Below are 16790 nucleotides of genomic sequence, written 5' to 3'. Positions count from 1 at the left end.
GAAAGTATTAGCTTTATTAAAGTATTATTCACATATACAATAAAATTCCATGATTTTAAGTTCAGTGAATTTTGATAAATGTATATAAAGTCTAGTAACCATCACCACAATCAAGATGTAAAACATTTAAATCATCTCAAAACACTTTTGTTCCCTTTCACAAATCTGCATCCCCTGGCCCCTGACGTCCATTGATCTGCTTTCTGTCATTAAAGCTTTGCTTTTTCTAGGTTTTCTTATAATGTAGTCATATAGTAACTACTTTTATGTGTGGCTTTCACTTGGCATAATGCTTTTGACGTTCATCCATGTTACTGTCATTAGCAACAGTTATTCCTTTTCATTGCTTAGTATTTTAATATATGCATATATCACAAGTTGTTTATCTGCTCACCTGCTGTTAGCCATTTGGGCTGTTTCTAATTTTCAACCATTGAATAAAGCTGCTGTGAAAACTGAGAACAAAACTTGCATTTTTCTTGAGTAAAATACCTAGGAATCAGGAACTCTGGCATTAGTATAGTTGAGCCTTGAACACAGGTTTGAACTGCACAGTTTTGCTTCTTCGCAGATTTTCTTCCACCTCTGCCACCCTTTAGAGAGCAAGACCTACTCTTCTTCTTACCACTCCCACTAAGCCTACCCAACATGAAGTCAATGAGGATGAAGACCTTTACGATCATTCACTTCCACCTAATGAATAGCAAATATATCTTCTTTCTTATGATTTCCTTAATAACATTTTCATTTTTTTAGCTTGTAAGAAGAGTATATAATACATATAACACAAAACATGTGTGAATTGACTATGTTATTGGTCAGGCTACCAGTCAACAGTAGGCTAATAGTGATTAACTTTTGGGAGAGTCAAAAGTTATACAAGCATTTGAAACTGCGTGCAGTAAGGAGGAGTTGGGGCCCCTCGCCCTAATGTTGTTCAAGGATCAACTGTACTAAGAAATATTTGCATTTTCCTATATTATCCTGGCAACAAAAAATATAAATATTTCTTAGTCTTATTTCATAATAAAATTTATTAGATGTGTTATAAGACAGTTGAAGAATTCATACATTTTCCAGCCCTAAAAAGGCCACACACAATCACATACATTCAATGTGTTCCAAGATAATGATATGTATGAGATGCTGTTCCTTATAAACTTTATTATGAAGCAAATAAAATAATACATTCATATTATTATATGAACAAAGAAGTCACACATTAAGAATCCTGTTGTGATTTTCTCTTAAGAGCAAAGAGCTGCAGAATCTCTAATATAAAAAAGAGGACATTTTCAATGTGTCCATTTTGCTAAGAAATGTGTGTATGAAATGCCTCCAAGTTTCTCATACTATATATATTTGCTTTAAAGAAGGAAATTATTTCTCATTTCATTTTCCAAATGAGAAACATTGCCTAAATTCATGGCATCCCTAGGATTATTCTTAGTCTCAACTTCCACATAGAGATGTCTGAAATAGAAAACTTTAAGTATCAGCATTCAGGGATATAAGCTTTCACATTCAAAAGGGCAGAGAATCCCAACATTAACAAATAATGGTTCCACAAAAATCAAAATTACAACTTACACATCTCTTAATAGTAACGTCACTTTAGAGTTTACAAACTACAGAAATAACTGAATTGTAACACATGCAGAGATTAAGAATATTTCAAGTGCTTCTAAATACCTATTATAAAAATATATATCTACTTGACACTATCATGTTCTCTGGAGAAAGATGTATAAAGATTACAGCAGAGACTTCAGCGTTGACAAAGTAAATTTTTACCTTCAAGTTCTAAAATTACTCTGAAGAGTCAACGTCACTGAATTAATGAAAACAAAATGTATTCCACCACAGATTTTTATGGCAGAAATGAAAACTTCAAAAAACACATGAAACAAAAACAAGATGAGAAATTTCCTGATACATATAATACTATTTACATTCCCTTATCTCCATACTTGGAAACTCAATGTCCAATTTTGTAAACTAGTCATATAAAATGACACTACAAGTATAAATGAGGTGTCATCAATTGACTCTGACAATCTGCCATCTCACCATTCATCACTGACAGCATCCAAAACATGTTACCATCTGCCCACGAGGTGGGGTGCAGAGTGGAAAAGACTAAGGCACAGGTAACTGCCACACAGTGGCAAAGTGCCGGCCAGTGGCATGGGGAGCACACATCCTGTGCCCTCCAAAGCCCCGCACGGCCACTCTGCCTGTATCAACACACCCAGTCCCTTGGATGGCGCAGAACTTCCAGAATTTCAGCTTCTTTGGAATTCTCTGAGGGTGAATGCATGTACTCCCATCTATGCGTGTCCAAAACAAAAGCAAAAAAAAACATAAAAAATAATGACACATATACCTCTTTACTTAAATGAAAAATGAAATCCTAAGAATAAAAAAAAAAAAAAAAAGCGTTATACTTCTTGGTCTCTACTGTGCCTGATGTGCCTTGTACCAACTCGACCTTTAAGAAAACTATTTGCCAAAAAAATAGTTTCCTGATAACTCTTGGGTATGCTTTAGCTAATATTACTATCCCAGAGCCAAAATACACCTTTAACATAAACCAGGGTTTCATGAAGTATAGAACCTCAGGGGATCCTTGGGCAAACTTTCTTTAGCTTAATACTTATGCATACCTCTTTCCAGAAAAACAAATAGGCAGGGAAAGTCCATCTCACCTCCCAGCTACCATGACTCAGCCTGTATTCTCTCTCCCTCCAGTCTCTCCTTGCCCTCACAGAGCCGTGGCATTCACCATGTCACCGCTTAAAATATCCAATTTGATTTGCCTTATTTGACTGTGATTTTCTTATCAAATCAGCAAAGTCAAAACTAACACAGACCTAGGTATGACATCTGCGGTGTTAACTTTCATATTCTGTGGGTGTTTGGGAATTGGGAGTGTAGGGATAACTACTAAAATGAGTTATCTTCTTACCGGGCAGTTAGAGGTAAAGACATCAAGATACTTTCAATTCTGGATCCTGGAGTGAAGAGGCCAAACTTTGTGCCCCGATCATACAGCAGATTAAATTCTACATACCTGCCATAAATACATCAAATAACATTAAGGGCCAGCTCAATAAAATCTTAAGACTAACCCATAACAAATATTTTAAAAGGGGTGGGTTTTTTCCCCCGGTTCCCATCAGTTGGAACTGGCACAGAGGACACCACCCTACAGCCCACTGAGAGCTCTCCATCTGGACAGGCAGAAATAAAAGGTTATTCTACCCACCGAACAATAGAATACAGAGTCTGACCCAACATAGAGCAGTCACAATACAAGGTTATGTTTTCCCGTAAGTAAACAGAATTGACACAAAGCTGAGAAGTTTAAAGCACAACAATTAAGAAAAAAAATGCATCCCTTCTCAAGATACCCCAGCTCCTTCTGGCCTTCCTCATACTCTGGAATGTTTCAGAGACAAAGATTTCATTTCACTATCTGTAACTCACGAGTACTACTACCAAGATGGTGTAAAACTTCTGTATCTGAAAGGCCAACTACAGCTAACAATAATCTATTAACAACGGACTATGATATTCTATATATTCCTCTTTCTTAAAGTAGTTAATTTCATTAATAAGCAGTCACATAATTCAGTCTCTTTGCAGATTAATAGCAATCATAATAAAAGGTAGTGTTGAGTTGCAGCGTTTTCATTTTTTTTTTTTTTAAATACCCTTAGCATCAACTAAAACTTGGTTCAGTATATTCACTGCCCTAGTCAGATCTGGACTCCATCCAGTTTAAAATCCTGCCTCTGCCTTTAACATAGGATGTAAAAAGGTCTCCCTCTCTGATTTCAAAAGGATAATTTCTACTACTCAAAAGAATTTAGACTGATTCATAATCTGAAAAGTTCAATAAACAGTGCCCCTTTCAGATCATTTATCTAATTCAGAAATTACTCCCTTGGTCTAAACTTCTCTCACATAGTCTTATTTACCTATTGGTTACTGTCTTGATGCCCATCTATAGCAAAATATTCTCTAGGTTCTCACAATAATTTTTTTTTTTTTTTTGAGATGGAGTCTCACTCTGTTGCCCAGGCTGGAGTGCAGTGGCGCAGTCTCGGTTCACTGCAATCTCTGCCTCCTGGGTTCACGCCATTCTCCTACCTCAGCCTCCCAAGTAGCTGGGACTACAGGCGCCCGCCACCACGCCTGGCTAATTTTTTGTATTTTTAGTAGAGACAGGGTTTCACCATGTTAGCCAGGATGGTCTTGATCTCCTGACCTCGCGATCCACCCACCTCAGCCTCCCAAAGTGCTGGGATTACAGGCCTGAGCCACCACGCCCAGCCCACAATACTTGAATTATTTAAAAGCACCTTTTGTATATGGAACTTGTCAAAAGCCCTGCAAAAGTGTAAAGAATTTTACCTATGCTCCCTTTCTAACTCTCACCATTTATCATTGACTTTTATGTACAAAGAACTATTTAATACCTTCTTATGTCTGTTTCAAAAAATAATTTAAGTGACTCTTCTGAATCCTTTTCTAAGACCATGGAAAAGAATTCTATCTTTTGGCTACCTTTTTCACCTGGTATTACGTTTCTGAAACATCTAAGGGATGGGTATGGTTCTCTAGTTTACATTGATGTATTTGAAAACCTACCACAGAGACCCTTGTTAAGAGTCCTAAATGAATTTTCTGTCAGATCCTTTCCTCTATTGAGCGAATGATGCCCCTCTCTTTACATTGGCCTCTCTACCTCCCACCAAGCTGCACTTAGATCTGATCTTTCTTTTAAAAAAAAAAAAAAAAAATGTTTTTTAATAAAAAATGTCCATCTCCTTTTCCTGGTATAGATCTGATATTCTATATATTCCTCTTTCTTAAAGTAGTTAATTGCATTAATAAGTAGTTATCTAATTCAGTCTCTCTGCAGATTAATAGCAATCATAATAAAAGGTAGTGTTGAGTTGCAGCATTTTCTTTTCTTTTCTTTTTTTTTTTTAATAATTTCTCATCCTTTTCATACATCTGTCCTCTCTGGGGTGCCTATAAGTTAGGGACTTTAACCAATCCCTTCAATTTAACTAATGCCTACATTTTATCCTGTTTCCCTTTCCCAAAACACAACGAACAAATAAGTTAAAGGTCTTTAATTTCTGGTTTCCTATGAAAAGGATAACTGTAAGACTGACGTTCAAAGTCTGGGGGAGGATAGTAGTAACTGAGGGCAAGAAACTGGATGAGATTGCCAAATAAGAGACTGTACAGTCAAAAGGGAACGAGACTGACTGCTGAAAGGGAGACCCGTGTTTGGAGGGGGTGAAACAGGGGAAGGTGGGTAACAGTAAGTGAAAAGGATAGATAACGGGTCATGACTGCAGTATTAGAAACCAAAGACAGTGTTGATAGCCCCAGAGAAGAGCTGGAGTTATCCTAGTCCCCAGAGTTTATCGCCATCTTAAGGCCCAGAGATAAGGGAGGCAGAAAGAAGCTGTCTTTGAAGAAGAGTCACACACCATACCATAGAAAATTAATCTAATACCCCACAGTTCTGCCTATCTCATGACACCAGACATGCAATGATACACACACAATGACTTTCAGAATGATCTGCCATCAAACGACGTATAAAAAACAAAACAAACCATTACTCCTGTCTATGAAGTTTTAAAGGATTCACCTAACTAGTATTGACAAAATCTGCCAGCTTTGCCTATAAAATCTTGTGCAAAACTAGAATACTTTACTTTGCACAGAGTTCTAAATTGTCCTCTTAGGTATGTCATCCCCACTAAACTATGAGACTCTTTATGTCAGGTCCATGTTATGGCCACCTGGTAGCCAAGATAGTGCCTCATCACAGGGGCCGCAAAATAAATATCAAGTGAAAGAAGGAAAGAGTGGTAAAGGTATATTCAAGAAATTATGGAAACGAACAAAAAACATGTTCCAAAATAGATGTATTCTTTAAGAAATTTCTAAAAATTTACTCTCATGTTTTTCAAGTTAATAAACGGGAACCAGATAGCACAGGCAGTCATAAGAAAGGATATACGCAAATGTTTATCTTTAGACTTGAAACATTATTTAAGTTGACCTCTTTAAGGCAAAAGCTTTACCTCCTTAGTACCCAAAGCTTCTTTTGCCTAACACAGAATTAACATCAATGAGAAAATCCATTTTATAGCCATGTTTCAGTACTATACAGGCATTTAAGGTGGCAACGAGAAACTGATCGGGGCCAGCAGGCTGTGTAATTTGGAGTGGATTTACAAGTAGACCGTGGCGGGAGATAGTCTCAGAATGGACACCCCACTGAGCTCACTAGGCTCACTGCACAGAGCAGGGTGGTTAAGGTGAGTATCATGGTAAGAAGCACAAACCTGCTTCAACTGCTTAACCTTATGCACTACACAGACTACAAGTTTTGAAGTCATTTTGACCCAGTTCCACATCTGAGATCTTATATTTACCAGCTATGTCTCTTGGGCAACAGATTTAACTTTCTGAAAAAAGATGATTACACCTATCTTACAGGTTTGCTGAAAAACATCAGATACAAAATGCCTAATGGAGAGGCCGGCAGAATTTCTGAAATTATTTCCATTAAAATAACTTCTGTGAAATCTTTAAGATGAATGAAAAAAAAGTGTGATTCCAAATTTACAAAGCCGCAAAGACATTAAATGAGGCTCACATCTTGACATAAGGCTGGAGGGTATTACTAGAAGACTAAGAGAAATCAGCAGAATTAAATTCGGCAAGTACTTACTACATGCCTACTATGAGTCTCTAACGTATAGATGAATTAAATAAACTTTGCTATAATTATACTATTACTTTACACAATGTCTTTTAATTCATTTACTATCCATCTAGCTCTGAAAAGAAATTAACACAACTATTACAAAGTATCGGACAACACAACACCTGCTATTATTAAGAGCTGCTCCACCTCCCCCAGTTACGCCATGAAAGAATTCATTCTCCAGTCACTTACCGTCCTCTTCTGAGCTGCTGCCATAGCTTCTCCTGGGGCGTGAATGAGTCATCACAGTGCTTTTTCACAAGGGGAATATAAGAAGGAACTACAGCCTTGGCACAGCTCTGTACAAAGCGAAACACCTCCTCCTTGGACGGAGAGTCAAGATCATCAAAAAAGATACCACCAATGCCGCGCCGCTCTCCACGATGGGCTATAAAGAAGTAATCATCACACCTGGAAAACACAGCCGCGCCAAACCAGGGATCAAATGGAAAAAAAGAGACATGAAAATCAATGCGAGACTTTCAGGTTACAGCACTATCCTCAACTAATGTCAGGATAGTGTCCTAATTTGCTGTCCAACTATGAAAATGAAATGAGGATTTTAGACAGATTTTTTACAGATATCACCAAGGTAGAAAATGCTTATCTTTTTTTTTTTTTTTTTTTTTTTGAGACGGAGTCTCGCTCTGTCGCCCAGGCTGGAGTGCAGTGGCACGATCTCGGCTCACCACAATCTCTGCCTCCCGGGTTCACGCCATTCTCCTGCCTCAGCCTCCCAAGTAGCTGGGACTACAGGCACCCACCACCACGCTTGGCTAATTGTTTGTATTTTTAGTACAGATGGAGTTTCACCGTGTTAGCCAGGATGGTCTCGATCTCCTGACCTCGTGATCCGCCCAACTCGGCCTCCCAAAGTGCTGGAGTGAGCCACGGCGCCCGCCGAAAATGCTTATCCTCTTATTTTCAAAGCAACCAGACAATCTCACACAAGTCTATGTAAACGATGTGAAACTCTAAGAACTTTAGTGAACAGAGAAACAGTCCAATATTGATACTCTATTTCTTGGAACAAGTTGCTGCCTTCAGAAGCACTGATGCTTTTGTAGGAGGCAGGAGGCCAGGAATCTTCCACTAACAATGACACCAACCATGGTGCAAAGCCAAGCTCTCTCGAGTGAGTTCTTTATTCACCAAAGGAAGGTACTATACACAATCAGGTCTCTTTCAGCAATAAAATTTGATGGTTCTATAGCATGAATGACAGAGGGAAAAGTTGGTGGAAAAAAAAGATCAGAGAATATTTTTTATTCTTTCATATGTCATATCAGACATATGAAAGCTTACCCTGTGAGGCAGCACATAAAACTATTAATCTGTTCTTGAGTCTTTTCCCCTCTATGGCTACTAGAACAGGTTTCCTAAGAAGCCACTTCCTAACTGTTAAACTCGTAAAATAGTTTATATCCTAAAAGTAGTTCTTTTGATAATCTCTGCATAAGGGTCCTTAAATAGAAAAACAGGTTCAAACAAAAACTAAAAGCTATTTAAAAGGTCACCTTAAATACAGCTTCAATTGCTTAAACAACAACAACAACAGAACAACAGATGCAGATCCCTAGAACTGACACATCGGTAGAATTCACCTCAATCGTGACTTGTTGGCCTTCTTTATATGCACATTTTATTAACACAGTCTAAAAAAGTATATCCTGAGCAAGATTGTAAAGTCAGTTTTTAACCCAAATCATACCTTTTCAAAATCTCTCTTCAAAACATTATAAAATTAAGTAATCTACTTACTTCTTAGTCAGTGTTCCTTTGCTTATAACAGAATTGCTGAAACTGCGTAATTTATAAGTAAAAGGAACTTATTTCTTAAGTTATGGAAGCTGAGAAGTTCAAGTTTGAGGGGCTTCATCTAGTGTGAGCGTTCTTGCCGGTGGGGTCTCTGCAGAGTCCTGAGGCAGCACACATCACATGGTCGGGGGCTGAACGTGCTAGCTCAGGTCTCTTCTTATAAAGCCACCAGTCCCGCTCCCATGAATTTAACCCATTAATGCATGAATGGATTAATCCATCCATCAGGGCTTTGCCCAATCACCTCTTAAAGGGCCCAGCTCTTAATACTGCCAGACTGGGGGTTACATTTCGACATGAGTTTTGGAGAGGACAAATATTCAAACCCAAGCACTTATACTAAAAACTTCTTTTTAACTAGCTAGCATCCTAGATATTTTATTACCTAACACTGCTTAAAGTCATCTCAGTAATAGCTAGAAAAAAGAACCAAAAGAGAACTGTCTACTCTATTAGTCCTCCTGGAAGGATGCTAAGTTCTGAGAGAGTTTACAAGACAACTAGTATCTGCATGCATCCATGGCTGTATACTTTTCAGTAGTAATGTTACGTCAAGAGGAGAATATTCAAATGTTTCATCTTTTCTGGCAATTTTAAAGCTGAACTCCACACTCTTGCATAAATGACATTAACATTCTACAACTATTAGCTCTAAAAACAAAGCAAAAAGACAAAAATTCTTTCTGTTCTTCCTTTTTCAAGAATGTCAATGAGCGCTAAGCAAAATTGAGTAGTTTACTCATATTCCAAACAATTTGTGCCAAGATTCCATTTGATGATAACAAATATTCTGGGTCTTCTTCCAACTTTTGTTTGTTTTCTTATTTTATCATTAGAATTTCTTCAACAAATTCTCCAATTCCTCTTTCCCCTTGGCCAAAATCTCTGGTATGTGGGCATCTCCCTCTAGTGGTTCTCCAACCCTTCCCATGCCCTTACACATCAGGACTTGATTCCCAAGTCAACATCAGGAACAATAATTCTCATCTGGAATGAGAATTTAACAACCCACTCTAGATTAAAAAGCCTCTCATTCTCAAGCATAGATCACCTTATAGTTTACAGTCTATCATTCTAAATCATTTGGAATAAAAAGATGTTACTACTCAATTTATATTATAATATTCCTAACTAAATAATTTAATACAACCACTTAAAACTAGTATTCTAATTCTTCTGATGAGTAAAGTAAGAAAAATAGTTCCATTTTCATAAGCAGAAGAGGGTATTTAGTGACATAATAGTTGCCTTCAGAAGGAATAGAATGTAATTTTGGGGTCATGAACGTTCAGTAACTTTACCTACCATTTTTTAAATTTGGGGTAGAGCTCTGGACCATGCTGGTCACAAGCCTCCTTTAGAGTTCTGTGGAAATGGACAGCGTCTTCTTGGTTCAAGTATGTTGGAGTGAGGTCACATCCACCACCAAACCACCACTGCTTGTTGCCTACCAAATCAAGACATGGGATTCTAATGTGGACTTTCGAGCTTCAGCATTACTGGCTAGATTAGAAAACTTAATTTAGCAGCTTAATTTATTCAGCATAAAATGGATGACAATAAAAAAAAAAATTTTAACTGATTTTAGCTCTGAAGACCAGTAAGGCCCGGGCAGAAAAAGAGAGGTAAAAGCGGCCAGGTGCGGTGGCTCATGCCTGTAATCCCAGCACTTTGGGAGGCCGAGGTGGGCAGATCGCCTGAGGTCAGGAGTTCGAGACCAGCCTGGCCAATATGGTGAAATCTCGCTGCTACTAAAAATCCGAAAAATAGCCGGGTGTGGTGGCCACCTATAATCTCAGCTACTCAGGAGGCTGAGGCAGGAGAATCGCTTGAACCCAGGAGGTAGAGGTTGCAGTAAGCTGAGATCGCGCCACTGCACTCCAACCTGGGAGACAAGAGTGAGACTCCATCTCAAAAAAACAAAACAAAACAACAACAAAAAATTAGAAATAAACTAAAAAGTAAGAAAGTGGAACTTGCAAGGAATGATATGCAGGGCAGTGAGTGATAAAACAATACACTGGTGGATCAGGAAGTGGATTGCAACTCTGGCTGTGGAGGAGAATCACATGAGGAGCTTAAAATAGCTAGATCACAAAAAAGAAAAACCAAAAACAAACCCACATCTCTGACCCAGGAATCTGTAGTTTATAAAAACTTCCCAGGAGATTCTGACACTCCTTGTATTAAGAACCACTACCACCCCTCCCCTTTCCTAGAAAGAGTAAAAACACTTGCTGAGGCAACTTACCACTTGAGAATAACTGTTTCATATGTTCACGGGTGTATGAGTTGTCAATACTAGTTAGCAACTTTAAACATAAAAGGTTGAACCAAGCTGAATGGCTTCAAATGAAAAGTTAAAGCAGTGACTTTAAATGCCATCACCTACAGAGACACCAATAGGAATAGGCGTGGCACTGCACAGGTATTCTGACATGTGGCATCAGGTAAGAGACAGGCTGGAACTACATGCACAGGAGGCACCATCAACTGCATCCCACTTTCGACCCACTGCTAATGCCCTGGTGACTAGCAAAGCTATGCATACGTAAAACATTTTCCAAAAGCAAGTTCTCAATTTCAACTTAACCTCGTACATAAGGTGTTCCTTCAGATGTAATGAATTTATGTTTGCAAAGAACCCTGGGCGCACACTGAAGTTCAGGTTCATTAAATCATTCCTTCTATGCTGGAGGAAATATGGGAAGATATGGGAAGGTTAGAGTCAGTCAATATCGTTTTTTTTTTTTTTTTTTTTTTTGTGATGGAATCTCGCTCTGTCACCCAGGCTGGAGTGCAGTGCAGTGGAGCAATCTCCGCTCACCGCAACCTGTCACCCAGGTTGAAGTGATTCTTCCACTTCAGCCGCCCAAGTAGCTGGGACTACAGGTGCGTGCCACCACACCCAGCTAAGTTTTTGTATTTTTAGTAGAGAGGGGGTTTCACCATGTTGGTCAGGCTGGTCTTGAACTCCTGACCTCAAGTGATCCACCCGCCTCAGCCTCCCAAAGTGCTGGGATTACAGGCATGAGCCACCATGCCTGGCCCCATTCTTACTTGTCATGTCTTGGGCAGAATCCATTGCACTTGCCAAGAAATTGCCTTTATATGCCTCCTGAAAGACCTACTTAAGACTCCTCTTCCTCACTTTTAGATGTTATGCTCTCTTATCTGTTTCAAAATGCACATTTTGCACAATAGTACTTTCCATAGCTCCTGAGACCCTTACCATCAGCTTCTTCTACTTCAAAGTATCTGTAGTTGAAATGGATAGTAGGAGCATGAGGATTCTTGGGGTGGATAACAGAGCTCACGCCCATAGCGCAAAATGGCAATTTACCTGGAAAGTAAAATACGAGTAGTGAGCTATATTCAGTTACCTCGAATGGCTTGATACAATTGAACTCTAATATGATTTCTAAGTCAATTTTCAAAAGCTGGTTTTTACATTGTCTCTTAAAAACATAATTTAAAAAAAGTAATTCTCAACCTGCAGCATATGAACTCAAATGGCTTTTTTCAGAAGCAGTATTTAATTTATAAATAAAACTTGTGGGCAAAATAAGGTTTGCAGGGACTATTAAAGACTGTCGAGGCTGTCTGATTTACCATCTTTAGTCTTCAGAACTTTTCCTCTGCTTCTCATTTGTTTTGCAGCTTCCTCTGAAAGATTTCCATGAACAACAGAAATGCTCACCCCAGCCTTTTCGAAAACACACCCATCTTGAAGTACACAGCTGATGCCACCACCTCCTGTGTATAGAAATGTAAAAAAGGAGGGAATGTAAGAGTATGTGCAAAACTGAAAGCAACCCTTGCATGAAGATGGTTATCTTCCTGTTTCCCAAATCTTTTATATCAGTGTATTTATCATTTTATGTACAATACAATTAGATAACTAGCTCAGCTTTATAACATACACTATTAATATTGGGCAAATACTGGACCTTCTCATATCACTAAACTGAATATTTCTTCAACAGTCTCCTGCCATCATCTAAAATAAAGCACTGGAATATTCTCCCTTCAGATTCTACTGTTCAGAATGGCATCTATCAGTTATGATATATGAGAGAAAGCTAAGGTTAAAAATGGGAATGGGTAGACTTGAAGGGTGTTCTATTATTACTGAATTTAAGAGATCAATATTGTTCCAAAAATTTCTTTCTCAGTGTGCTGTTTGCCTTTTAATTTTATTTACAGGCAATTAAGAAACAGTAGATATTCAAACTCTGAAGGGATTCAGAACCTTAAAGTGAGACGCACATTAGTAGTCACGTGTATGAGCCTTACTACTAATTTTTTTTAAGGTACTAGGGTCACTGTAAGGACAATGTTTCATCAAAGTTCATTTTGGCTTGTTTTATTTCTAAGAACATTTAGAGCTGGATGGGAGATAAGATGATCCAGTACAACCCTCATATATTCCAAATGAGAAAACTGAGGACCAGAGGGGCAAAATATCTCATCCAAGACCAAACTGCTGACGAGTGGCTGCAACAATTTATCTAAATGCTGCCTATGCTTCAGACAATATTCTAAGCACTTCACATATATTCCATCCATATATATGGGTAGTATGAGGATTAAATGAGATGAAATATATATATATTTCATAGATGGGAAAACAGCCATAAAAAAAGTAACTTCTGAGGGTCACACGGCTAGTATAGTACTTGAGGTTGTGTCCTAGTTCAGTGGTCTTTGCTTGAAAACATTACAAGATGGAAAACTAGACTGAACTTCATTTAATATAGATGTAACAATATCACAGCTCAAAACAGGAGAAGTCAGGAATCCTTCAAGTTTCCACTCAAGATGTGGGGTTTCACTGTATGGGCAACACCACGGTCATGAATGTATGCCTCTATGAGAACTGGGTTCTGATGCTCATTGACATTAGAAGGGAAGACTTTCCTAGCAGGAAATCTGACGCGTGCATTTGGTAGTGCTACTGAGAAACCAATCAAATATATCTTGGGCAACAGTAAAAAGAAGTGGGAAGACTCTGACACAATGGCATCCTGGCTGGAGGAGTTTCGCCGACACTTAGCGCACAGGAGATGAGTTCTTTCCATCTCCTAAAGAGGAAAAAGCGCAAATTCACCCAGAGAAGGAGACAAAATGTGTTCCATAATCTATTGAAATTTATGTTCAATAACGAACTTTGGACATCTAAGCTTGTTAGTTACAAATACCCCTTAAAAGTTCTAAAACAAACAAACAAACAAAAAGCTGCTATGGAATTGCAAAGATTTTGAAATGCAGTACCAAAGTGACAGCTGATCTGGGTCCACACCTGCAAGCAGAGGGCTGGTGACCCTTTCGTGTCCATCTTTTTATCAGCGGCCTCTAACCAAGCGGCCTCTCCGTGGGTACCCCCTACCTACCCCATCTCATATTGTGAACTATTATATTTTCTGTCTGCAATCTGGAACCTGACCCTTTTTCCCCCATCTCCACCTCCCGCCAAGGGCCGGCCTCCTTACCTTCCTTCCTCTCCCACCGGTCCACAGAAAAGCTGGCGCCCCCGTCTACCTGTGCCAGAGCCTGACACACCTGGGCCTGGGTCTCCAGGATCAACAGCTCCATCTTGGTCTTCATGTCGCCCGGCCTCCTTCGCAGCTCGCCCAGGTCGGTCACAGGCGGGGCCATGAAGCTGCTGCAGCGGCGGGCCAGCTCATCCTCCTCCTCCGGCCTCCCCAGCGAAGGGGCCCGCGTCCCCGAGCTCTTAGGCACCATCTCCGCCCGCTGCACATGCCCGAGGGCAGCGGCGGCCAGCCCCACCAACCCCGCCAGCGCCGCGGCCAGCCCTGTCCCCAGCCAGGGGCCGCCTCTCGCCGTCGGGCCGTGCCCCAGCCCGCGGCTCTGCTCCGTGCCAGCCGGGCCAGGGGGCCGGCAGATGCGTCTGGCTGCGCTGTGCTGGGACCAGGCTCGGAGCCCTCCGCCGCCGCACTGGGACCAGGCGCGGAGCCCTCTGCAGCCGCCCCGCGCCACGCGCCAGCAGGGGCCGACGCTCAGCCTGCCCAGCTGCAAGGCCATGCTCCCGCACTATCACCTGGGGCAGTGCCTGCGTCCCAGAGCCCGGCCTTTGAGCCGACCCACCCCGACCCCGGGAGTCCTGAGCCCGCGAGCCGCACAGGACGAAAGAACCTTTCGGGAAGAGCCACTGCAGCGTCGGGCTCCGGCGGCGGGGGCGGGAAGTGGGGCGTGCTGGGAGCTGTAGTCCGGATCCTATCGCCGCCTGCAGCGTCCCCGCGCGGGGCGGGAGATAAGAATCCGACGCGCCCAGAAGGGCTGGTCCGAAGGGAAGAGAGCGGGGCGGGGACGGTGCTGTAGAAGCTACGGGAGAGATAACAGAGGCTCTCTTGTCACGTACAACTTCGGGTCGGCTGTTTACTCAGCCAAGGAGAGAAGAGAGAGTCGGGCTGGGAGGCTGAGGGCGGACTGGGGTGGAAATGTGGCAGAGATCCCAGTCCCGCTTACATTTTCAAACAGGGTTTGCAGAATACAGAGCCTGGCTCAGGATGTATAGACTACAGACCTGCCCGTCGCTCTGGGTCCTGGTCCTCTAGAGTTTTCAGAGGGGATGGGCAGGCTGGGAAACTCCTTGCTTAAGGATGATTTTCTAAGGAGAGTGGGAGAAGCTAGTAATGGACTCGGAAGAGAATCTAGAAGACTTTCTGTGATCGAGTCCACATCACAGTTCTGTCCTTAAGATTTCCCCAGGCCGGACCCGGCACGGTGGCTCACGCCAGTAATCCTAGCACTTTGGAAGGCCCAGGCGGGTGGATCAGATGAGGTCAGGAGTTCGAGACCAGCCTGGCCAACATGGTGAAACCCTGTCTGTACTAAAAATAAAAATAAATTAAAAAATAAAAATAAAAAAAGCTGGGTGTGAGGGCGTGCGCCTGTAGTCTCAGCTACTGAGGAGGCTGAGGCAGGAGAATCGCTTGAACCCGGGAGGCAGAGGTTGCAGTAAGCGGAGATCGCGCCACTGCACTCTAGCCTGGGTGACAGAGCGAGACTCTGTCTCAAAAAAAAAAAAAAAAGATTTCCCCAGGCCTTGCTTCTATAGTACCTACTTGATTATTTTAGAAAAAGGAAAAGCAACGTGACTGTTTTGGTTAACCAGTAGAAAATTCCTGTGTTTTGGTGATTAACAAATAATTTTTAAAATAGTTATTCTACTACTGTGGGGTGCTCCCAAATATTGCTCACATTTAATACTTAAAACAACTGCTATAAACTAGGCAGGGCAAATATCCACACTTCCTCCCACTCTGTCTCCCTTCCCCTACCCTTTAAAGACATGAGGAAAGAAGCTAACAGGTTTGACAGGCAAGTCTTTGTCTCCCCTGTAACCATACCAGAGCTCCATGGTTCCTGGACGTAAAAGTGTGAGAACTATTGTCATGGGCTAATTTGTCCCTTAAGTCTCCAGGATGGTTTTAATTTCTAGTAATAGATAATAATTTAAGCCACCAGTAGCTGTTCCCACAAGTGTTTTCTTAGTGGCAGGATGCACTGATGGAACTTCAATGGCTTTTGAGTCAGACCAATTGGCATCTTATCTACACACAACTGCACCTGGCAGCTCTCGCACTGGGACATGATGTTAGCAAGGTGGGTGTGCTTGCCCAAGCCTCACCACTGAGAATCACTGAAAAGTAAAGGCTTGGTTTTCGGGCATGCCCAAGATGGCCGAATAGGAACTTCAGCCTCCGGTTCCCAGCATGAGCAACACAGAAGATGGGTGATTTCTGCATTTTCAACTGAGGTACAGGGTTAATCTCACTGGGGCGTGTCTGACAGTTGGCCCTGGTCCGTGGGTGCAGTCCGACCAGCGAGAACTGAAGCAGGGCGAGGCATCGCCTCACCAGGGAAGCTCAAGGAGAAAGGGAATTCCTTTTCCTAGCCAAAGGAAATTGAGACACACAGCACCTGGAAAATTGGGTAACTCCCACCCCAATACAGCGCTTTACCAAGGGTCTTAGCAAATTGCACACCAGGAGATTATACCCCATACCTGGCCCAGAGGGTTCCACACCCAGGGAGCCTTCCTCATTGCTAGCACTGCAATCTGAGATCTAACTGCAAGGCGGCAGCGAGGCTGGGGGAGGGGCGACTGCCATTGCTGAGGCTTAAATAGGTAAACAAAGCC

The 16790-nt window shown here is 41.4% G+C and overlaps 2 protein-coding genes across 2 annotated transcripts in view; both read right to left on the bottom strand.

Annotated features, from left to right (window-relative positions):
- Positions 1-16790, bottom strand: part of CLDND1 (claudin domain containing 1) — an 871794-nt gene that overhangs the window by 64005 nt on the left and 790999 nt on the right. The window lies entirely within an intron of this gene.
- Positions 1015-14803, bottom strand: CPOX (coproporphyrinogen oxidase). The gene is made up of 7 exons (XM_050782068.1): positions 14116-14803; positions 12236-12379; positions 11856-11966; positions 9929-10070; positions 6998-7216; positions 2969-3073; positions 1015-2330 (listed from the first exon to the last, which is right to left on the bottom strand). The coding sequence occupies exons 1-7, from the start codon at positions 14666-14668 to the stop codon at positions 2243-2245; spliced, it is 1362 nt and encodes a 453-aa protein (XP_050638025.1). The 5' UTR covers positions 14669-14803; the 3' UTR covers positions 1015-2242.

The sequence above is a fragment of the Macaca thibetana genome, chromosome 2 (assembly GCF_024542745.1).
Source record: "Macaca thibetana thibetana isolate TM-01 chromosome 2, ASM2454274v1, whole genome shotgun sequence".
Classification (NCBI taxonomy): Eukaryota; Metazoa; Chordata; class Mammalia; order Primates; family Cercopithecidae; genus Macaca; species Macaca thibetana.
Note: the sequence above shows the minus strand (reverse complement) of the source record. Positions and strands in the feature narration are given on the sequence as shown.

What these genes read in the sequence shown, in the direction of transcription:
- CPOX (XM_050782068.1), bottom strand. Translation starts at nt 14,668, where the DNA reads ATGGCCTTGCAGCTGGGCAGGCTGAGCGTCGGCCCCTGCTGGCGCGTG. An exon ending in CCGGTGGGAGAGGAAGGAAG is followed by an intron (nt 12,380 to 14,115) that starts GTAAGGAGGCCG and finishes TTCTATACACAG; the next exon opens with GAGGTGGTGGCATCAGCTGT. An exon ending in TCTTTACCTCTAACTGCCCG is followed by an intron (nt 2,331 to 2,968) that starts GTAAGAAGATAA and finishes GGACACGCATAG; the next exon opens with ATGGGAGTACATGCATTCAC.